The sequence below is a fragment of the Poecilia formosa genome, unplaced genomic scaffold (genome assembly GCF_000485575.1).
Source record: "Poecilia formosa unplaced genomic scaffold, Poecilia_formosa-5.1.2 Scaffold612, whole genome shotgun sequence".
Lineage (NCBI taxonomy): Eukaryota > Metazoa > Chordata > Actinopteri > Cyprinodontiformes > Poeciliidae > Poecilia > Poecilia formosa.
Genome location: NW_006800551.1, coordinates 161,689 through 181,107, shown reverse-complemented (window position 1 = coordinate 181,107; position 19,419 = coordinate 161,689). Strand labels below are relative to the sequence as shown.

Sequence of the window (19,419 nt, the reverse complement as noted above, 5' to 3'; positions counted from 1 at the left end):
AATAGACCAGAGATAGACCAGTAATACGCTAGCAATAGATCAGTAATAGACCAGAGATAGACCAGTAATACACTAGCGATAGACCAGCGATAGACCAGTGATGGACCAGCGATAGACCAGTGATAGACCAGAGATAGATCAGTGATAGACCAGAGATAGATCAGTAATAGACCAGAGATAGACCAGTAATACACTAGCGATAGACCAGTGATAGACCAGTTGTAGACTAGTAATAAACTAGTCTATTCATGACTGGAGTCAGCGTTACAGGGATGAAGACCTTCACAACTTGAACATAAGGTAGACTTTAAACCAATCTAGTAATTTTACAGGTAGATGCTATCTGACATTGTTTTACAGTTCTGCAGTGTTTCTTGTCTGATTTTTAATGTTTGTAAGGATTTCACTGCTTGTGTGTGAGCTACTCTTCTGACTCAGCTACACTGACTGTATTTAAAGTACTGACTGTGGCTTTGCCTCTCTGTACTCTTCAGTCTCCGAGTCTTCATCTTCAGAGTAGATCCCAGAGTCTCGGCCCCCTCTGAGCAGGCCCCTGGCAGCCAGCAGACCTGCAGCGTTACCGTATCCAGTGTACTTGATGAACCTTGAAACTGGACACAGAAATATCAAAATTAAAATGGTTGTTTCCCATGATGAACGAGAAGGTGTTAGTACTGACTTAAGCTAGAAACAAACCACATTACCTGTTTGCCCAATTTTCCCAGATTCCCAATAGAATTCTAAAAATATCTTCTATTACTTCCACCTACTGGAATGTTTGTTCCTTCAACCTGCATTAAACTCATACATTAAACTCTTAAGAGTTGGCTTTAGCTGGTCTGAAAGATCCTGTAGTCTTTGATCTTCAAGCAGTTAATGTGATCTTTAGTCTTTCAATTGGTGCGTTCTGGTTCTGATTTGTCTTTGTGTGTCTTGGTTTCTAAATTAGTAGTAGTAGTAGATTCGCTGCTCCTTCACGTTGAGAGGAGCCAGTTGAGGTGGCTTGGGCATCTAGTCAGGATGCCTCCTGGACGCCTCCCTGGTGAGGTGGTCCAGGCACGTCCCACCGGGAGGAGACCCCGGGGAAGACCCAGGATACTGTGGAGGGATTTTGTTTCTCGTCTGGCCTGGGAACGCCTTGCGATTCCCCCAGAGGAGCTGGCAGAAGTGGCTGGGGAGAGGGAAGTCTGGGCCTCCCTTCTGAAGCTGCTAACCCCGCGACCCGATCCCGGATAAGCGGAAGAAAATGGATGGATGGGTTTCTAAATTGAACTCATTTTGCTTAGCTTCATAAGTTCTTCTGCAAAACCTGCAGGTTCATGTCAGCCTTGGTAATCTTTGTTGTGTACCACTGTTTAACGTCAGCTTTTGTTAACCATCAGACATGAGTTATATATTTTTGCATTGCTATAAATCATTGCAGCCAACGGATATTTCTCTCACCACTTTCTTTGCAGAGCACAAAGAGGAATTCAGCAGCGCAGTCTTTGACATCGGTGTCGATGTGAGTCATGAGACGGACTAATTTGTTCCTGAGAGCACTGCCGATTTCTGGCCTGTTTTTCACATCGCGAAGTGGGGGCAGCACCTTAACAAAGCAAAAGCAGAAGACAGTTCTGAAGCCATCGGCAGCAAACATGCTCATCTATCAGCTTTGTGGCTCCGCTCCATACAGACTTTTGACCTGAGGAATTTCCTGGTCTCTCGGTGGATGCGGGAACTCTCAGTCAGTAAGTTTAGAGATGGGAGAAGAGTCTCTTTCAGCTTATGGCCCTGGTAAAATGACAAATATTTATCTATTAATCAGCTGTCAGTCTGACTTGTAACAGAAGTATATGTAACAGAAATGATCTACAGTCAACGTGGTTTCATGTAATCATAAAAAATTGTACTACTTATCCCTTGAGTATTCTAAGGCTTCTAAGGCTTAATTACACAGCAGAAGCTCAGTTCCACCAGGTGTTTGCTAATTGCTGCTGCTGCTAGTCTAAAAGAAATGAATGAGGAAGGTGTGAGCAAAGTGCTACCTTGTGCACCCTGAATGGTTGCCATGGGAGATTAACGGATTTTTCAAACATGCAAAAAAGAATCAAAACAACACTCCAGGTATGTGCTTTATGAGGGAATAACATTATAAAGCTGAAAAAGTTGATTTTACATAATACCCCCCTTTAAAACCTGCACAGCATTAATGTTCTTATTTTGTAAATGTGTTCTTCCAGTACAATCCTTTTATCTTATTTAAATATATTTTTCATCTTTGTTGCTGCTGTGACATCTGAATTTCCCCAAAGTAGAGCAATAAAGGATATTTCTCTTCTTCCTATTCTATTTAGACTCAGTGAGTGTTGGGTTCCTGGGTGTTTCTTTTTTGTTGTTGGGGTTGCTGTTTCTCCGTCCATCCTTCAGGGGGCGCCTGGCAGTTATTCCTGGAGGGTGTGGGCCAGCTGATGCGAATCACCTGCTCTGCATGATCTCATCTAGAGGGGTATAAGAAGAGGAGGCAGCCTACACACCAGTGCCAGAGTATTTTTGCCAGTTTTGGTATTACAGGCCACCTGAATTCTTCCAGTGATCGCTCTTTGTGAACTCCTAGTGATTTTGTTTTTTGTGCCAGGGACTCTCCTTGTAGAAGCTGTGAGACCCTTTTGTGGAGTTCCAGCACAGAACCTCTCCTCCTACAACCTTTCCTCTCCTTGTGACGCCGGTGGAATATACCCACCGGATGCCCAAGTCCCTGTTCCCCACCATTGTGACCAGATCTCCACGCAGGCTGCCCTCCTCTCTCCTGCCGTCAAGAAACTTGACCTGACCTCATCCGCCCTCCAGTGCTGCCCCTGCCGCCTTTAAGCTTAGCAGCAACACTCAATTTAAAGATATCCGGCCAGAAACCATCAGATTCCCCTCAGTCCAGATCATCTCAGCTAAAAGTAAGAATGTTCAGTTTTTCCCCTGCAGTTTGCTATTCCCTCCGGTCATTGAACTCACCATACTCTCTCACCCTCTAGTTCCAACCCAGAAGCACCGATTCCACTCCGGACCAGTTTCTTCCCCTTTTTTTCTGACTGTGGTTTTTTTTCTGCAATAAATATCATTTTACCAGGGCTGTGCAGAGACCACTAAAAGGGCAGGTGCTCAACAACAAAAAAAGGGCACATCTGACCGCATTTTAGGACAGAATATTAACAGCCTCTCAGCTTTCAGAGTTTAATAAACAATGATAAATTACAAAATTGTGAGATATACAATCAAAGCTAACGAATATCTCTATATAGAGCATAACACTATGCATATGCAAGATATTTTATTAGTAATTTCTTTCTGCAGGTCTCTTTTGTTATAGGAAAGTATTGCAATATTCAAACCCGCAATTTAGCAAGATATGTAAATCAGAGCTAGACCACCAGACATATTTAGTCTTTACAGAATTACACTATTAAAAATATAAACAAGGGCACAATGCAACTTTTTAGTGACTGTAATCTATAANTTGTGCCTCCACAGGGACTCTCCTTGTAGAAGCTGTGAAACCCTTTTGTAGAGTTCCAGCGCAGAACCTCTCCTCCTACAACCTTTCCTCTCCTTGTGACACCGGTGGAATATACCCACCAGATGCCCAAGTCCCTGTTCCCCACCATTGTGACCAGATCTCCACGCAGGCTGCCCTCCTCTCTCCTGCCGTCAAGAAACTTGACCTGACCTCGTCCGCCCTCCAGTGCTGCCCCCGCCGCCTTTAAGCTTAGCAGCAACACCCAACTTAAAGATATCCGGCCAGAAACCATCAGATTCCCCTCAGTCCAGATTATCTCAGCTAAAAGTAAGAATGTTCAGTTTTTCCCCTGCAGTTTGCTATTCCCTCCGGTCATTGAACTCACCATACTCTCTCACCTTCTAGTTCCAACCCAGAAGCACCAATTCCACTCCGGACCAGTTTCTTCCCCTTTTTTTCTGACTGTGGTTTTTTTTTCTGCAATAAATATCATTTTACCAGGGCCGTGCAGAGACCACTGAAAGGGCAGGTGCTCAACAACAAAAAAAGGGCACATCTAACCGCATTGTAGGACAGAATATTAACAAAGCCTCTCAGCTTTCAGAGTTTAATAAACAATGACAAATTACAAAATTGTGAGATATACAAAGCTAAGGAAAATCTCTATATAGAGCATAACACATATGTAAGATATTTTATTAGTAATTTCTTTCTGCAGGTCTATTTTGTTATAGAAAAGTATTGCAATATTCAAACCTGCAATTTAGCAAGATATGTAAATCAGAGCTAGACCACCAGACATATTGTCTTTACAGAATTACACTATTAAAAATATAAACAAGGGCACAATGCAACATTTTAGTGGACTGTAATCTATAAAAAAGAGCTGCCTGTTTCCTACTGCAGTGGAGATGAAGATGGTCCATTCAGGAAAGCAGAGCTGCATCAAACTTTAACGTGGAACTGCAGAAAAAAAACAAAAGCAAATATTGAATTGTTAATGCATGTCACCATGAGAAAAGCCTACTGAGTTTTGCTTAAATTTTCTTTTTTAATTTAAATCACACATTTTTGACTCATGAAGTTAACTTTCTTTTTTGCAAAACAAACTTATTTGTGCATGTCAGAAATCTTTTCTTGCTATTCTAAGTTTTTGTTTGTGACTCAAAGTTTTGCTTGTGATTCTCACATGACGTCATAGGCAGGGCCCAAAATCACAACAAAAGATGTATGATGTGTGCAAATAAATGTTTATGTTTGGTAAAAATGAGTTATTTAATTAACAAAAAGTCTTTTAAACAACGTTTTTTAAAGGAATCATTGCAATTCCAAAAGTTTTGATTACAATTTTATTTTACTTAACTGAGGTTAGTTTTTTTTGTTTTTTTTTCCATTGAATAATTGGGAAACAAATTTAACTTTATACTCTGTGAATCAGACCCTAAACTTAAAGTCTGGGTTGAGTTTTCTCCCCTTCATTAATGACACACATTATATCTATCATGGTAATTCAGGGTGTGTTATTTTAAATTCTAAACAAATATCTTTGTTGGTTTTTTATGTAAGTGCTATTCTCCTTCAAGATACATTTACCTAACGCCAGAATAAATGCAATGTACATTATGCAGCAAAGGAAATTAGACGATCGAACATATATTCATTATGGAGATGATCGGTTTTGGACGGGCGATGTGCCTCGTACATGGGGAAGAAGCTTTTTTGTTATCTTGTTTTGCTAACAAAGTCGTTAGCTAATAGCACAACAACAACAACAACAACAGCCTAATGTCTGTATGATAAAAATACTGAATCGATAGATAAGAACAGTTTTTCCTCACCTGGCTGTCTCCTCCCCTCAGTAGTTCTTCAGAGAAAGGCGGACGCAGAGGCCTGTCAGTGTCTGCTGTATTTCATTACCTCTCTGCTTAAACCGCTGAAGCAGAAACGATACTTCAACGGTTTCCGTCATCTGACAAGTAGCAAGTCTACTCCACTTTATTCACCAAATTTTTTTTTTTTTAATTCACCAAAAACTGATCTGTAATCTGGAATGTTCGTTGAGCATAGACATCAATACTATGACGTTGAGCTCCAGTAAGCCGCCTTTTCTCACTGCCCGAGAGGTAACTGCGTCATGCGTCACGGGCAAAAGGTCAAAGGTAACAAGGTGACCGGAGGGCTTAGTATGTTGTACAAAAAAGAAACAAAAAAAGCAAATAATTTTAGTACATGTTTTTATGTGTCAGAAGAGGGCTTAGGAAATAATAATAGCAAAAATAAATAAATAAATAAAAATTAATTTGACTAAAAGGGCACTTGGGGGCAAGGAGCAAAAAGGGCAGGTGCTCAAGCACCCCCAGCTCCCCCTTCTGCACGTGCCTGCATTTTACTGATTTCCCTTGTACCGTGGGTGTTCTTGCATGTGGGTCAAACGATTAAAACCCGACATGACGGTGAGTGAGTATACCTAAATTTGATTGGTGATTCAAATCTCAAGTTAGGGCAGCAGTATAATCATGGTTTTAAAATAATGACAAAGCTCACAAATTTGAAATATCTTGAAATACATTTCAAGATCGAACCATATTCTGTCATGTTTAAAACTTTGCTTTTTTCCATCACTACACAAATTATCTTCAAATTTCTAAAGCTTTCCAAGCAACGTGGAAAAATCCACCCTGGTAAAGCAAGCAGAACATACCAGATGGCAACTGTGAAAGCTCCTTGTTTAGGTGACTTATTGAGAGTGTGAAGGCTGTTCAGAAAAAGCCCATTACTATCATGCATTAGAGCAGAGGTTCCCAAACTGTGGGGCGCGCCCGCAGTGTCATTGCAGGGGGGGCGCGGGAAGCCGTCTGGATGAAAAAAGAAAAAAAAACATGAACACTGTATGCGCTGGGTTTTTACCTTAGAATGGCCAACTCTCTGTTATTCCTATGTCAATTTGATACAGTAGAGGCTTCCACACTTCCCATATCTGTGTCCTTTGTCACTTTTATCAGCAGTTAAAACTGTTTAATCCGTTGTTAACATGTTGTAACCTGTTTTTCCGAGCCACCTTTAAACGCAACATGAGCACTGCGACCATAGACATAATATAATATAATTATAATATAATTATATTATGTCTATGGCTACGACGCTCGCGCTGGGTTTCCACCTGTGAAGGAGACCTGCTGCTGCTGTGCGGAGCTACGAAGGTTTGTGTTAGAATCACGGCAGCAAACCAGCAAAACGCAAAGAACTTTTCACAGTTTTTCCTTCCAAACTAACCGACTGAGTTGAGTAAAGCTGTTGGATGCAGGTAATGTTAGCTAAAAGATGGCTAGCTAATATCAATACAGAACCTTAAGCTTAACAAGTACCTTTTAGGCTACCGATGTTGGTGTCTATTTTCAGCTACGTACATTCATTTTGCCCCCAAAAAAGTCGATGCCCCCCCATCCCCCTCCCGTCACACGCGTCGTTTCAACCAGACAGCCATTTGTAATCCATAGGGGGGGCGCAGAAAAAGTTTGGGAACCACTGCATTAGAGCATCCTGGAGCATTCAGATTGATTATCCAGTGGTTGAGGAAAGGTAATCCAACAAAATTGCTTACTTCTGTTGTTGAAGCAGCTTCCCTTTGTGAAACCATATGATCTGAAATGAATAAGTATTCATATCGATGGTTGCCTTTCTTTGAGCTAACTTGGACAAGCTTTTGTTTTAATCAGTCCTTTGAAACAATTGTACTACAGGCTAAGAGAGAACTTCTATATCTACAGAGTTATCCTACACGATCAAGTTTTTTCTCCATGAATTCCAGCAGCATGTTCACAGCATCCATGTTGACCCCCATGTACTCGATGGAGCCATGTTCCACCTTGGGCAATAACAGTACATCCAAACAAGGCAGCGGCAGATTCCCCAGTAAATTCACAGTATGGCTGAAAATACAAGGAGAAATGCTTTAAGAGGTTGGCCTCAAAGGGAAGCCATGAGTGTATAAATGAAGTGAAGAGTGTATTATCAAACCTGTGGAACTCCTCGGTCCGCTCCTCTCCGTCTGCTCGGCTCATCAAACAGTGTCTCAGGAGAGCGCCCAAGTATCTGTACTCTACTGCCTCTTCCTTCTCACACACACATACAGACACGCACACACAACGAGTTTTCAGAAGAGTGCGCTCATCTCATTAGGTTCAGTGTTTCTGTAGCAACAGAAGGCTGCTCTCTGGCAGCCCAAGTTTAACACAAAGCAACTTGACAATGTGAATCAATGGAATAGATGCTCTCCTGATAGCCATCATTTCCTTTTCTGTCCAGTAACTCATCAGAGAAGCGACGACAAACAGGAGGAACAATAAGGCTGAGACGCATCCTAACTTCTCTAGTGATCAAACTGACCAATTAACAGCAAATTGAAATGCCACATGAAAAGTTTCTTCTTACCTCATCGACCTTGCGTCGGTTTGTGTCAAATGTGATATTGAAAAGTATTTTCAGTATTTCAATAGCTAACTCTGTCTGCTGCCTGCTCAGTTGGGGAAGTTCCTCAGGTGGAAAACCTTCATATCCCATTCTGGCTGTCACCAGGGGATCTGGCCAACACAGACAGAGGGTGGCTTCCAACTGGCTTCCTAGGACAAGCAAAGGACAGCAAGTGATCTCTTCATCAACTGTTTCATTACAAATTATTCTCAGCAGTACAGTCATGGATGAAAGTATTGTCAGTCACACAAATAAGTCTCATGGTTTCAGGATAAGTAGATATTTTATTTTATTTTTGATTTGAAACATTTTTACAGATTTCCTGAGACTTTTATTAGTGAACATACTCAACATCAACATCTGAGTTTAATTTTGAGGGATCATGAGCCATTCTTGTCTTCTCTGTTTATGGAGTTGATCCTAGTTTGTTATCTTCTGCTTTTTGACAAGTGAGAATAGGTTCATAGTGAGGTTAATATCTGGAGAATTTCATGACCATAGGGACAAAGATTTTATGTTTAGATCTTGCTTCTGTGACACCTAAATTTCCCCATTCAACATACTGGAAAATACAGTCTGGCATCAAATTGTGCTTGCACTCCTGGAAGAAGTTTCTCTTGGAGGTCATCTTGATCTCACTCTTCATAAATGGCAGTGTTCTTGCAGGAATTGTGACTAATCTCACTAAGTTGAGAAGCTATATAACCTAAAACATGAACTGACTTGAGACAAAAATCTTTTCTTCTCAAGATCAGTGATGTTTCAGATGTCCTAAACAACAGGAAGCAGAATTCATCTGTGAGGACAATGTAGGATGGACATCCTTCTTCTTGTGTCTATTGTACTTGGCATCATATTTGTCAGTTCTTTGTGTTTTTGTCCTAAGGCATCATATTTTATGATGCCTTAGGACAAAAGTTTTTATCTCCCTGTGCTTCTAAAAAAATCTCAGCATTTGCGCTTGTGGCAACATGACTCTGTTCTATGTACTCCTTAGTCCAGTAAATGTCTTTGCTGCAGCTGAACCTCCTGCAGTTGTTGAGGATATAGGAATTTGCTCTTTTCATCTGCAATATTCTTGGCAGTATTTCCTTCATGTGACATTTAATGTATACTGATGAAGACTGAACACTTTTCTGTGGAGGTAACCATTTCTAATACAAACAGATCTACTGCTCTTTATTTACATAATCAGTCAGCTTCCAAATATGCTCTCAATATGACTATATTTGAATAAAGTCAGCTGGTTGTTTTTTGTCAGGGTAAACTTTTAAACCCTGTAAGATGAAGTGATTTAATATGAGTCTGCTCAATAATCCAACAACATTAGCACAAAAACTTCTACCAATGTATTCAATGTCTCTCCTCTGTAAATGTCCAAACCATCTCAATCTGGTTTCTTGGACTTTATCTCCTACACATCTGTCATGAGCTGTTCCTCTGATGTATTAATTTCTGATTTCATCCATCCCTGTCACTCCCAAAGAGAACCTCAACATCTTCATCTCTACTACCTCCAGCTCTACCTGCCTCTTTGTCATTGCCACTGTCTCTAAATTGAACAGCGTTGCTGGTCTCACTACCATCTTGTACACCTTTTCCTTCATTCTTGCTGATACTCTTTTATCACACATCACACCTGACAAAAACTGAAACCATAAAGCTTGCAAAAAACAATATTTCATAATAGATCAAATCGCATTACTTCATCTTTCACCTCACCTTTATACAGTGTTAGGGGGTCACAAATAGGGGATTTAAAAGGCACGCAACTCTTAAAGAATTATGTCCATTTGATCAAAAATCTTTTTTCTATGAGTGGACCTGGATCTTGTTCAAGTACAATTTCCTTAATTATACTGAAACTGGAACTCATCTCCTGAAACCTTTGAAACTGATGTAGGTAATGGTACAAAAATAGGAGTTTGAATGAGAGGATAAAAATACACTTGTTTTCCAAAGCAGTTACCTAGGAGTTTGATTCCATGGAGCTCCTGGGCCAGCTGTGCCCTGACATCCACCCTCAGGGCAGTCAGCAGGAAGGTCAGTCGCAGGTCAAAGAAACGGACCTGGGCAGAAAAACACAACTCACTAAACTTGTTTTCTTCTTAGAATAGAGCTGGTTGTGAAACTGGAAAAACGCTTAAGTCATGTCAAGTTTTCATATGAGACATTGTAGAAACAAGGCAGTTTAAAGGGTTTTACAGCATGACAACATAATACAGTAATTATGAAACAACAAATGAACATTACATTTTGTCAAATGACATAATCAAAATCTTGAATAATCATCATCGAATATATGTCAAATGTATTAATCAATGTTCAATTTATTATCAATCAAAAACTACAGGCCTCGAGTTAAAGGAACTCAGTGTTTTGGCTGTTTTGCAGAGGAGAACCAGAACCAGTCAGGAGTTTACAGGTTTAAAATGATCATCAATCAATCAATCAATGACCTAAAAGCTAAATATTTTTGTTCAATACATATTACATTAAAATTGAAGCATGTATGTAATTTACTCCCTTACCTCATGGTTCCAGGTGGGATGATTACATTGCTTCAGTCTCTCTGCTACACCATCAATAAAGTGCAGATCAGCTGCTATGACCTACCATCCATTCAACAAATGATAGTGACCTTTTACAGGTTAAAATAAATAAAACATCACTAAAAGTGCTGCAGGCTGACCTGTGCTGTCAGACTGTGGAGCAGGATGTTACAGATGGACTTGAGAGCCTCTATAATCACTTCTTGATCAGGGTTTTCTGAAGGAGGGGAGGACTCCTTTACCGTCACACTGGAGTCCTCTGCTGCCTCTTTTCCATCCTTCTCCACAACAACCTCTTCCAGAAAAAAATAGGTCATAGGTACAGGAAAGGTACCACAAAAACATAAAAACATAATTAACTTCAGTTCTTTATCAGACTGTCACAGTTTTGTTCTTTTTAAAATTTTCAATCACAAAAAAAAATTTAATTTGTAGTGACTGAAGAATCACTAAAAACCAATAGTGATTTTTTTTAATAAAAATAAATCATGTCCATGAAAACCTTACTTGTTCAGTTACCACAAGTGAATAATCCCAGAGTTTCTTTAATGATATACCAATCTTTTAGTCGTTTATGTTTTTGTGGTTACGCGGACAGAATGCACGTTCCTTACAAAACTCCTACTTACACCATTTCCTTGGTCACGTCTCAATTAGAACACAGGCAAATAAGATGTGCTTATAGAAACATTATATTTATTTAAGATAATGTGAAGCTTCTTTAATGGTTTAGTCAACTACCCACAATGTTCATTGTCAGTCTTTGCCTTAAGGCTGAAGCAGAGGACTTCAAGAATCTGGGTGTCTTGTTCATAAGTGACGGTGGGATGGAGCAGGAGAAGGATAGATGGATTGTGGCTTTGTCTGCAGTAATGCATGTGTTGCTCCAGTCTGTTGGAGTGAAGAAAGAGCTGAGCCAAAAAGCTATGAAAAAAAAAGATTGTGACCAAAACAAAGGAAGGAGAAAGAGCCTTTTTCAAATCCTGACCCGGGGTCTTTCTGCATGGAGTTTGCATGTTCTCCCTGTGCATTTGTGGGTTCTCTGGCTTCCTTCCATGGTCAGGTTCACTTATCTCCCTAATTCTCATTATGTGTGAGTGTGTGAATGTCCTTGGGATAAACTGGTGACCTGTCCAGGGTGACCCCACCTATTGCCTGTTTACCACTCGAGATAGGCACCAGCACCCCTTGAACCCTCCTAAGCGTGTAAGATGATGGATGGATGGAGGTATTATTCTGGTTTGCTGAAACACAAGGCAGACAATTACCACTAAATAACAATAGTTACCTTTGCTCTCCTCCAATAGGCCTTGGGAAGGTGCAGCAAGATGGGCAATGCCAGAATAGTGGGCAAGTGTGAGCATAGCTGAGCGGCTGATGAATGGATCCAAACATTCTTTGTCTCTGGTCAAGATTCGAACCGTCTCTAGACATGCCAGCAGACAGGATGGTTGCAACTCCTTGCTGAGGAAACTGAGCACCAGCTCGCCCAGACGCTGTTTCACAGACACAGTTAATAAAATTTGATGTTAGGAGCAATAATTGGCCACAGAGATTTCATTCTTGTAGGTCAAAAGAAAAAATGGAAATGTAATCCTCATTGCAATGTAAACATTAAAAAAAAGAAAAAAAACGAAGTTAAACAAAATGCTGCAGTACTGTGAAAAAGTAATTAGCTGTCATGTTACTACACATTGATTCAAGTTTTCACTTTTTAAATCACACTAATCACATGCTAAGCAATATGAAGAAAAATATAATCAATATTTTTTCTTATATTTAAAATCTAGTTCTGTTCTAATATGAATTTAAAAAAACAATTTAAGCAGCAGCATGTAACTTTTATGAAAAATATGTGAAAAACAATCAATAAGAGCCAGGAGGAATGCCTTAGCACTGTCAATCAACCTCACGTAAGCGCTGCTTAATATGCTAATGGCAGAGAAACAACTTATCATTCCAAGAAAAGTGTTTATCTGCTGTCATCAGTGCCATGTTAACTAGCGTGAGTATTCTTGGCAGGTACCATTGTGGTGAACCAGCTGTAGCGTAGCAAAGAGAAAGGGCCAAGGTTGGGAGCAGCACATACACTATCTTGACTGACAGTGCTAAGACACTCCTCCTGGCTCTAATTGGTTGTGTATATCTGCAGAGCACTGGGAGCACTGGTAGGAGGCACAGGAGTCAGATTTTTCCATGGATTATCGGTCTCATACCAAACTGATAGGGGCAGTTTAAACAAATATGTAAAACAATAGATGATGCACTGAGTTCAATTTCACTAGTCACACCTAGGCGTGATTATTGTCACACCTATAGGATCAATAAGTAACTCAACGAGAACCTGTCTGACAAACTGGAGTAGGACAAAATATCTCAAAAACCTGCACACGATGCTGCAATCTAAGGAACTCTAAAAACAGTCATGGACATCTATTTAGATGTCATGGACATAAATGAACAGTCCATGACTGTTTTTTATCTGTTCTTAGAGTTCCTTAGATTGCAGCATCGTGTGTAGCTTTTTGAGATATTTTGTCCTGATATCAGAGACCCTCAGTGAATATGCTCCAGATAAAGGAAATATTTGGGCATATTGGGAAAAGCAGAATATAAATATTTGCATTTGTGGGAAGATATAAAGGTTGCTATGCACAACAGATTTTTGTTTATTGGTTTGGACAAATGGTCCAAAATTGTATCAATAAGACTTTTTAGCCTGGTACATTTGCAGCCAGTGCACGTTTAAAAAGGTTATTTTCTTTGCACAAACATAGGCTGCTCTGAAAACTAATTGCAAAGTGTTAACAAATGTTAACAGATAGGTGACACTAATTTACTCACAAACTGACTGATTACTACGTAGGTGACTTCTGAAGGCAGTCACCTACGTGACTTATGGACAGTTAGTGTCCATAAGTTTGTAGGTAACTTATGGACACTATCTTTTCTTAATACCTTTTGTTGTTTTGCTTCCTAATTCACCAGCCAAGCAAACAAGAAAGAAAAAAGCGAATAAAGACATAAAGTTGGGTTGTTTTTGTAGGTTACGTCCAGAAAATCTTTGAATCCATGTTGGACTCTTTTAAACCGAAAAGCAAATAAATATGGAATCTAAATTGGAAATCTTACAAGTACCTTTCTCTCCTGTTCCTCTTCTCTGTTGAATGTGAAGCACTGGCTCATCTGCAAAAAAGAAATAGAGCTGAAGGCACAGGACAATTAACCATTGCTGAAGGAAGACAGTAAATAGAAATCGATAATTTATTAGAAACAAAGTCTCCAGTACCACTTGAGCCTTAAATATTATTTTAAATTTGCCTCATGTTTCATATATCATGTTTTTCTTTTTCTTTATTGGCTTCATGAAACAATAATGATGCTGCACTGATTTCATTTCAAATCTTCTTTTCCTTGTACAATTATAAAATAAAAACAAACAAAACAAAAATCATATCTGGGGCTCCTCAGAGCTCCACTGTTCTTCATACAGAATGTCCAACCATCTATAGCTCAGGTTACAGAGAATTACATTATATTTATCTGTACTTATATATTGTCTCATAATATACTGTGAGACAGTATATAATGAGATTTGAAATGTATTTTATGGAATTCTTTTTCTTAAACTAATGTAAGCTTTACAAGTATTTTCTTACACTAAAGTGGTTTAAATTGCCTGCTATCAATGGTGCTATTAGAAAATGCAATTTGAAGGAAACAGAAGAAAAACTGAACCTAACACACAGTTTAACTAATTTGACAAAAGTTTCTTCATCTTTAAGCCCTTCAAACCTAAGAGCTCATTATTGGAGTGGGATTTGGCTTGGCTGTGTGACTCTATTTGTGTAACTGTGAGTCTAATCCAATTGCTGTCAAGATCAACTCCCACACAGACGTTGGCTTATAGAACAGCACCAAATAGCTCTCCTGGCTGATCAGCTGCACAGATCCAGTGGAGTGTGCACCAACTTTGAAACTATCGATTTAGTCCAACAGGTAAAATATACTGTATCCATGTAACCCACAGCAACTGAAACTCTGCTTACTTTTGACTTTAAAGAGAACATCTGCTTAGTTGGGAGTCTGTGATTATTTGTCTCGATTAAAACGCAGGCAGAAGAAGCAGAGCTTCAAGACACTGCTGAACAGATATGAAGACATGACTAATATGTGGCACAGTTGTTAGCATTGCTGCTCTGCAACAAAAAGGTTTGGTTCAAATCTCAGCATGGGCTCTTTTTGCATGAAGTTTTCACATTCTCTCTAACAGGCTTAGAGTGTTATTGGCCACTTTAAATTGCCCTCAGTTGAGTTGTGTGTGCATTACTCATTGTCCTCTGTGTCTCTGAGTTGCACTGTGATAAACTGGTGACCTGTCTGAGGGGCATCCCACCTCTTGCTCAAAGGCTGAGGAAGAGAGAGAGGGATTAGCAACAACCCCCTGCGCCCCAACCCTCCAAACCTGAAAACATCTGAAGTGGGTGGGAAATGGATACATGGATCTCTTTAGAGCAGTGTTTTTCAACCACTGTGCCGCGGCACACTAGTGTACCGTGAGTGATCGTCAGGTGTGCCGTGGAAATTATTTAATTTCACCTACCGTATTTTCCAGACTATAAGCTGCTACTTTTTTCCTACACTTTGAACATGCAGCTTTTCTGTGGATTTTTCTTCAACCACCAGGGGGCTCTTTAGCAGGAAGTGAATCATTGGAAGTCAAAATTGGAAATCAAAGAAGAACGCGCTTTTTTGTGTGTTTATTTGATTCCTATTCAAGACACTTTGATAAGAATGACTATATATGTAATATAGGTGGCTACAGAGTATCTTTGTTTACATTTTTGGTTGGTGGTGTTCCTCGTGATTTTTTCAATTAAAACAATGTACCTTGGCTTAAAAAAGGTTGAAAAACACTGGTTTAGAGAAAGGTTTTAGAAAACTCTCTCAAAACTATAAAAATCTCACACCTAAAAAAACTTGAAATAAATAACATTAAAACATTTAAATAAGCACCACTCTCATTTTTCAAATAAAGACACTTTGTCTTGAAGTTTAATGCTCTTCTTAACATAAATCTAAATCCTAACGGCTACATAATGAATTATTTCTCAAATGCGTTTCCAACTCTGTAGAACCACAACTGAGTAGGAAATCTGTTCTCACCTTTAAATTACTTTAATCCAAAAACATTTGTAGAATGCATTTTAAATTCTTTAAGAACATATTTTCCAAACTTAAAAGCATAAAGGTGCATCTCAATGAATTAGAATATCATTGAAAAGTTTATTTATTTTGGTAACTCTGAAATAAATAAAGTATAATATAAACTAATTCCACATGGACTGGTGTTTTCAAGCCTTTATTCCTGTTAACCATGATTTTTCATTTACAGCTAAGAAAAAAATTTAGGATATTTAAATATATCAAATTGACAATAAAAAAAAGTACAAAAATGTGGGCTTAAGGAAATGCATGTTTATTACCTTCTTAAAAGTTATTTTTAATGGCCCTTTTAATCTGACAAATAAGCCTCATCTGAACATGTATTCTAATTTACTGAAATGTAATAATACTATACAAATTTGTATGCTGGTTAAATTAATAAGCCATTTTCCCACGGGTTTTTGTCTTCTTTGTGATATGTGCTTTGTTCTTCAAGGGCCAAAGTTTAATTAATTTAAATAATATTAGCACTGACACTGACACTAAAGTTTACATCATGCGCATGGCTTAGAACTCAGTTAAGCATCCAGAAAAAAAGGTTTGATTCAAATGTAATTTGGTACACATGCAAAGACAGGGCTGTGCAGAGACCACTAAAAGGGCAGGTGCTCAAGCACCCCCAGCTCCCCTCTCTGCACGTGCCTGTGCAAAGATATCTATGATTCAACTAGAAAGGATCTGGGATTTCTAAAATAAGGAGCAGAGGGAATAATTGAAAAGAAGTCCAGAAAGGAAAACCACAAGTCTGGGATTTAACGAGTAGAACACGCTATTGCATGATACTGTTAGGATTCTGTGTTATTTTCAGGTTTATTATTTTGTATTCCTTACCCTCTTTCTTTGATTAGATCAGTCTTGTTTCTGTTCTTAGTTCAGTTCTTCTTAGAGATTCTAGTTTGTTTCTTGTCTCTATTTATTCTAGTTTAATCATGTTTCTTAGATCTAGTTATTCTTTAGTGCTAGATTTATTTTCCAGTCCCCTGTGTACTCTCTCTCGCCCCCTGTGTCACCACCTCTTTCTCTCTCTCCCCTCATACCTGCAACCTGTTAGCTCATCAGCCCAGGTCTTTTGTTCCCTCATTCATTCTGACAGTATTTAAAACCTTTTCCTGCTTACATCCCTTGCTGGTTTCTCCTGTTACCTCCTTATTGTTCCTGTTATTTTTGTTCTATTTTGGATCCATGTATTGCATGTTTTTTCTTTTTCTTCATTTTTTTAAGCAATGCATCTTTTTCCATGCAGGAACAGCTTGTTCCACTAACAATCCACTCATCATGTTACTTCCTTAAGCTTCCTCGTGCCAAAAGACCCCACAAATGTGACTTTTGTTAATGCTTCTTATCAAAGTGGGGTAATAACTACCGTAGTAGCATTTACTTGAGTAACTTTTTGCTTAGTTTAAGGGTATTTTCTCTAGGCACTTTGAACTGCCTTGTTGCTGAAAATGCACTATGTAAATATAATTACCTTATCTTATGCTGTAGTTTTTACTTGAGTAATTTTATTATGAAGTACTGCTACTTTCACTTGAGTAACATTTCTGGGTCATCTACCTTCACTAAATGAAGAACAAACATAATTTAACTAAAAATTCACCAGACACACACCTCCAGTTTTTGTTTCAGAAATTTCATATTGAAAGAAACTGATAAGGAAAAATGTTTTTTTTGTTGTTGTTGTTGTTTGATTTTCCTATTATGTAATTGTGTTATTCATATTAATCATTCTTGTCATAAAATACCAAAATTTACACTTAACTTTACAATTTTGGTCTGGCTGATGAGATTGTTTTAAAATATTAAATGATTGATATTTTTATCATTTACTCAGTACTTGAGTTGCCTTTTTACCAAATACTTTTTTTACTCTTAATTGAGTAATTTTTTGGACTTTTTACTTTTACTTTAATAAAAGTGAAATACTTTTTACTTTGACAAATGTAAAAAGTATTCAAGTACTCTATTACTGAGTACAATTTTTGGGTACTCTGCCCATCTCAGCTCCTTATTAACAACTGTGAAACAGTCCTAGGGCCTGTGTCTTACTGCTTGTTAAATAATAGAACAATATATATGAGGACAAGCCCACAAAGGAAGTAAAGGACTGCTGAACAAACTGGTCCTAGAACCTTCTACCTCATGTAAAACAAAATAAAAAAAGCAGCTGATTACAATCCAAGTTGTGCTAAGTTTATAAAGTTGATTTTATGGGCTGTGGTTTGTTTCCTCTGATTGTCAGAAATTATCATTAGTGGAACTTTCGAAACTAGCTCAGAATTGGGAAAGGAAAGGCAACTGCCCAGTCAAAAAGCCCCAAACTAGCAAGCAAACATTGGAAATGAATAAACCATGATCATCTGAACAGACAGAAAAGCAGACGGTCTGACATACTGCTGGGTGACGCCCTGCTGCCAGCTGTAGCTGTGTTTACCTCTTTATTGAAGCTCTGTAACACCGCCAGCGCCTTGTCTTGCTCTTCCGTCTCCATTTGCTCTATAATAACACGTAAATCCATGACGGTGTTGAGATGGGGAAAACGGCCGCTCGCTGCTTTGTCCTGGTCTCGCCGTCAGAGGAAGATGCAGTCTGGCTTGATCTGTGAGGCTGAAGGTTATATTCCACCCTACAGTCTGTCACTGCTGACCAATGACAGAATGATGTCAGTATCCCCGTATCGGATCCCTCAGAGCCGTGCAGAGACGATTATAAGGAATAGGATTTGTCCAAGTCAAGTGCTGCGTTTAATGTCCCTGGGAAAAAAAAACAACCAACTTGGCAATTTCAACAATATTTTAAGGTCCACCTTTACATAAAAAGATTAATAAATCAAATGCCAATCACTTCACCATATTCATGCGCTATGTTGGTCTTAAATATCAGTCTCTCTTAATTTTCACTAAACATAAACAATTTCATCAACAACTAAGCATATTTATTGTTGGACATATTTTGAAAAATACATATATAAACACTAGACATAGAAGGGTCAAATGTTCAAAAATATTCTTTCTACAAAGACTTTTTAAAAGATTTACATTCTTCTTGAACAAATTGTAAAAAGTCAGTTTGTACTTTATGTTAAGAAAGTCGTCATTTAGTTGATGCTTACGTGATTATTTACTCAAGCAAACAGATTTTTTTCATAAACACTTCAAGTTACTCAAATACATATCAGTCCTAGTTACTAACCTTGTTGCCTCATGGACTTAAGTTAAATGAGGTTAATTTCTATCTTTTTTTTCTGTTTTGATGTTAACCTTTTCTGTGTATTGCGGTTAACATTTCCAGGTAGAACTGCGTTCCGTTACCATAGATACGTTCACAAGAAAATTACCAAAATACAAGCATAAACTCAGCGGTAGTTAATCAACAGAAGTAGCTACTCAGTTCACCTCCGACCAAATTATTTTATGTTTAACATATAAAACACAAATAACTTCTTCAAGATACTTAACCAAAGCAATAATAATCTTAGAAATAAACATAATAGTGTAACTTGTACGGAAGAAGATCAGGGCCACTGGAAAAAAAAAAAAAAAATCTGGCCTTTTCTCCTCTGAATTCTGAGATTTTTTTTTTCTGGGCCACTGAGAAAAATGTCAGTAATATTATTATTATTATTATTATTATTATTATTATTATTATTATTATTATTATTATTATTATTATTTATTTTATTTA

At 38.4% G+C, this 19,419-nt stretch overlaps 1 protein-coding gene across 2 annotated transcripts in view; it reads right to left on the bottom strand.

Moving 5' to 3' along the window:
* ric8a (RIC8 guanine nucleotide exchange factor A) overlaps positions 1–19,037 on the bottom strand; it is a 24,971-nt gene extending 5,934 nt beyond the window's left edge. For both annotated transcript variants that reach the window (XM_016665723.1, XM_007541502.2), the window contains exons 1-13: positions 18,928–19,037; positions 18,170–18,488; positions 13,651–13,698; positions 11,801–12,008; positions 10,653–10,807; positions 10,492–10,572; positions 9,930–10,029; positions 7,922–8,109; positions 7,508–7,602; positions 7,269–7,419; positions 1,678–1,773; positions 1,444–1,588; positions 467–611 (exon numbers count right to left, since the gene is read on the bottom strand). In XM_016665723.1, the coding sequence (XP_016521209.1) occupies positions 467–611; positions 1,444–1,588; positions 1,678–1,773; positions 7,269–7,419; positions 7,508–7,602; positions 7,922–8,109; positions 9,930–10,029; positions 10,492–10,572; positions 10,653–10,807; positions 11,801–12,008; positions 13,651–13,698; positions 18,170–18,253 (1,496 nt within the window). In that variant the 5' untranslated portion in view covers positions 18,254–18,488; positions 18,928–19,037. The remainder of the gene's footprint in view (positions 1–466; positions 612–1,443; positions 1,589–1,677; positions 1,774–7,268; positions 7,420–7,507; positions 7,603–7,921; positions 8,110–9,929; positions 10,030–10,491; positions 10,573–10,652; positions 10,808–11,800; positions 12,009–13,650; positions 13,699–18,169; positions 18,489–18,927) is intronic.
* Between the last annotated feature and the right edge of the window lie 382 nt (positions 19,038–19,419).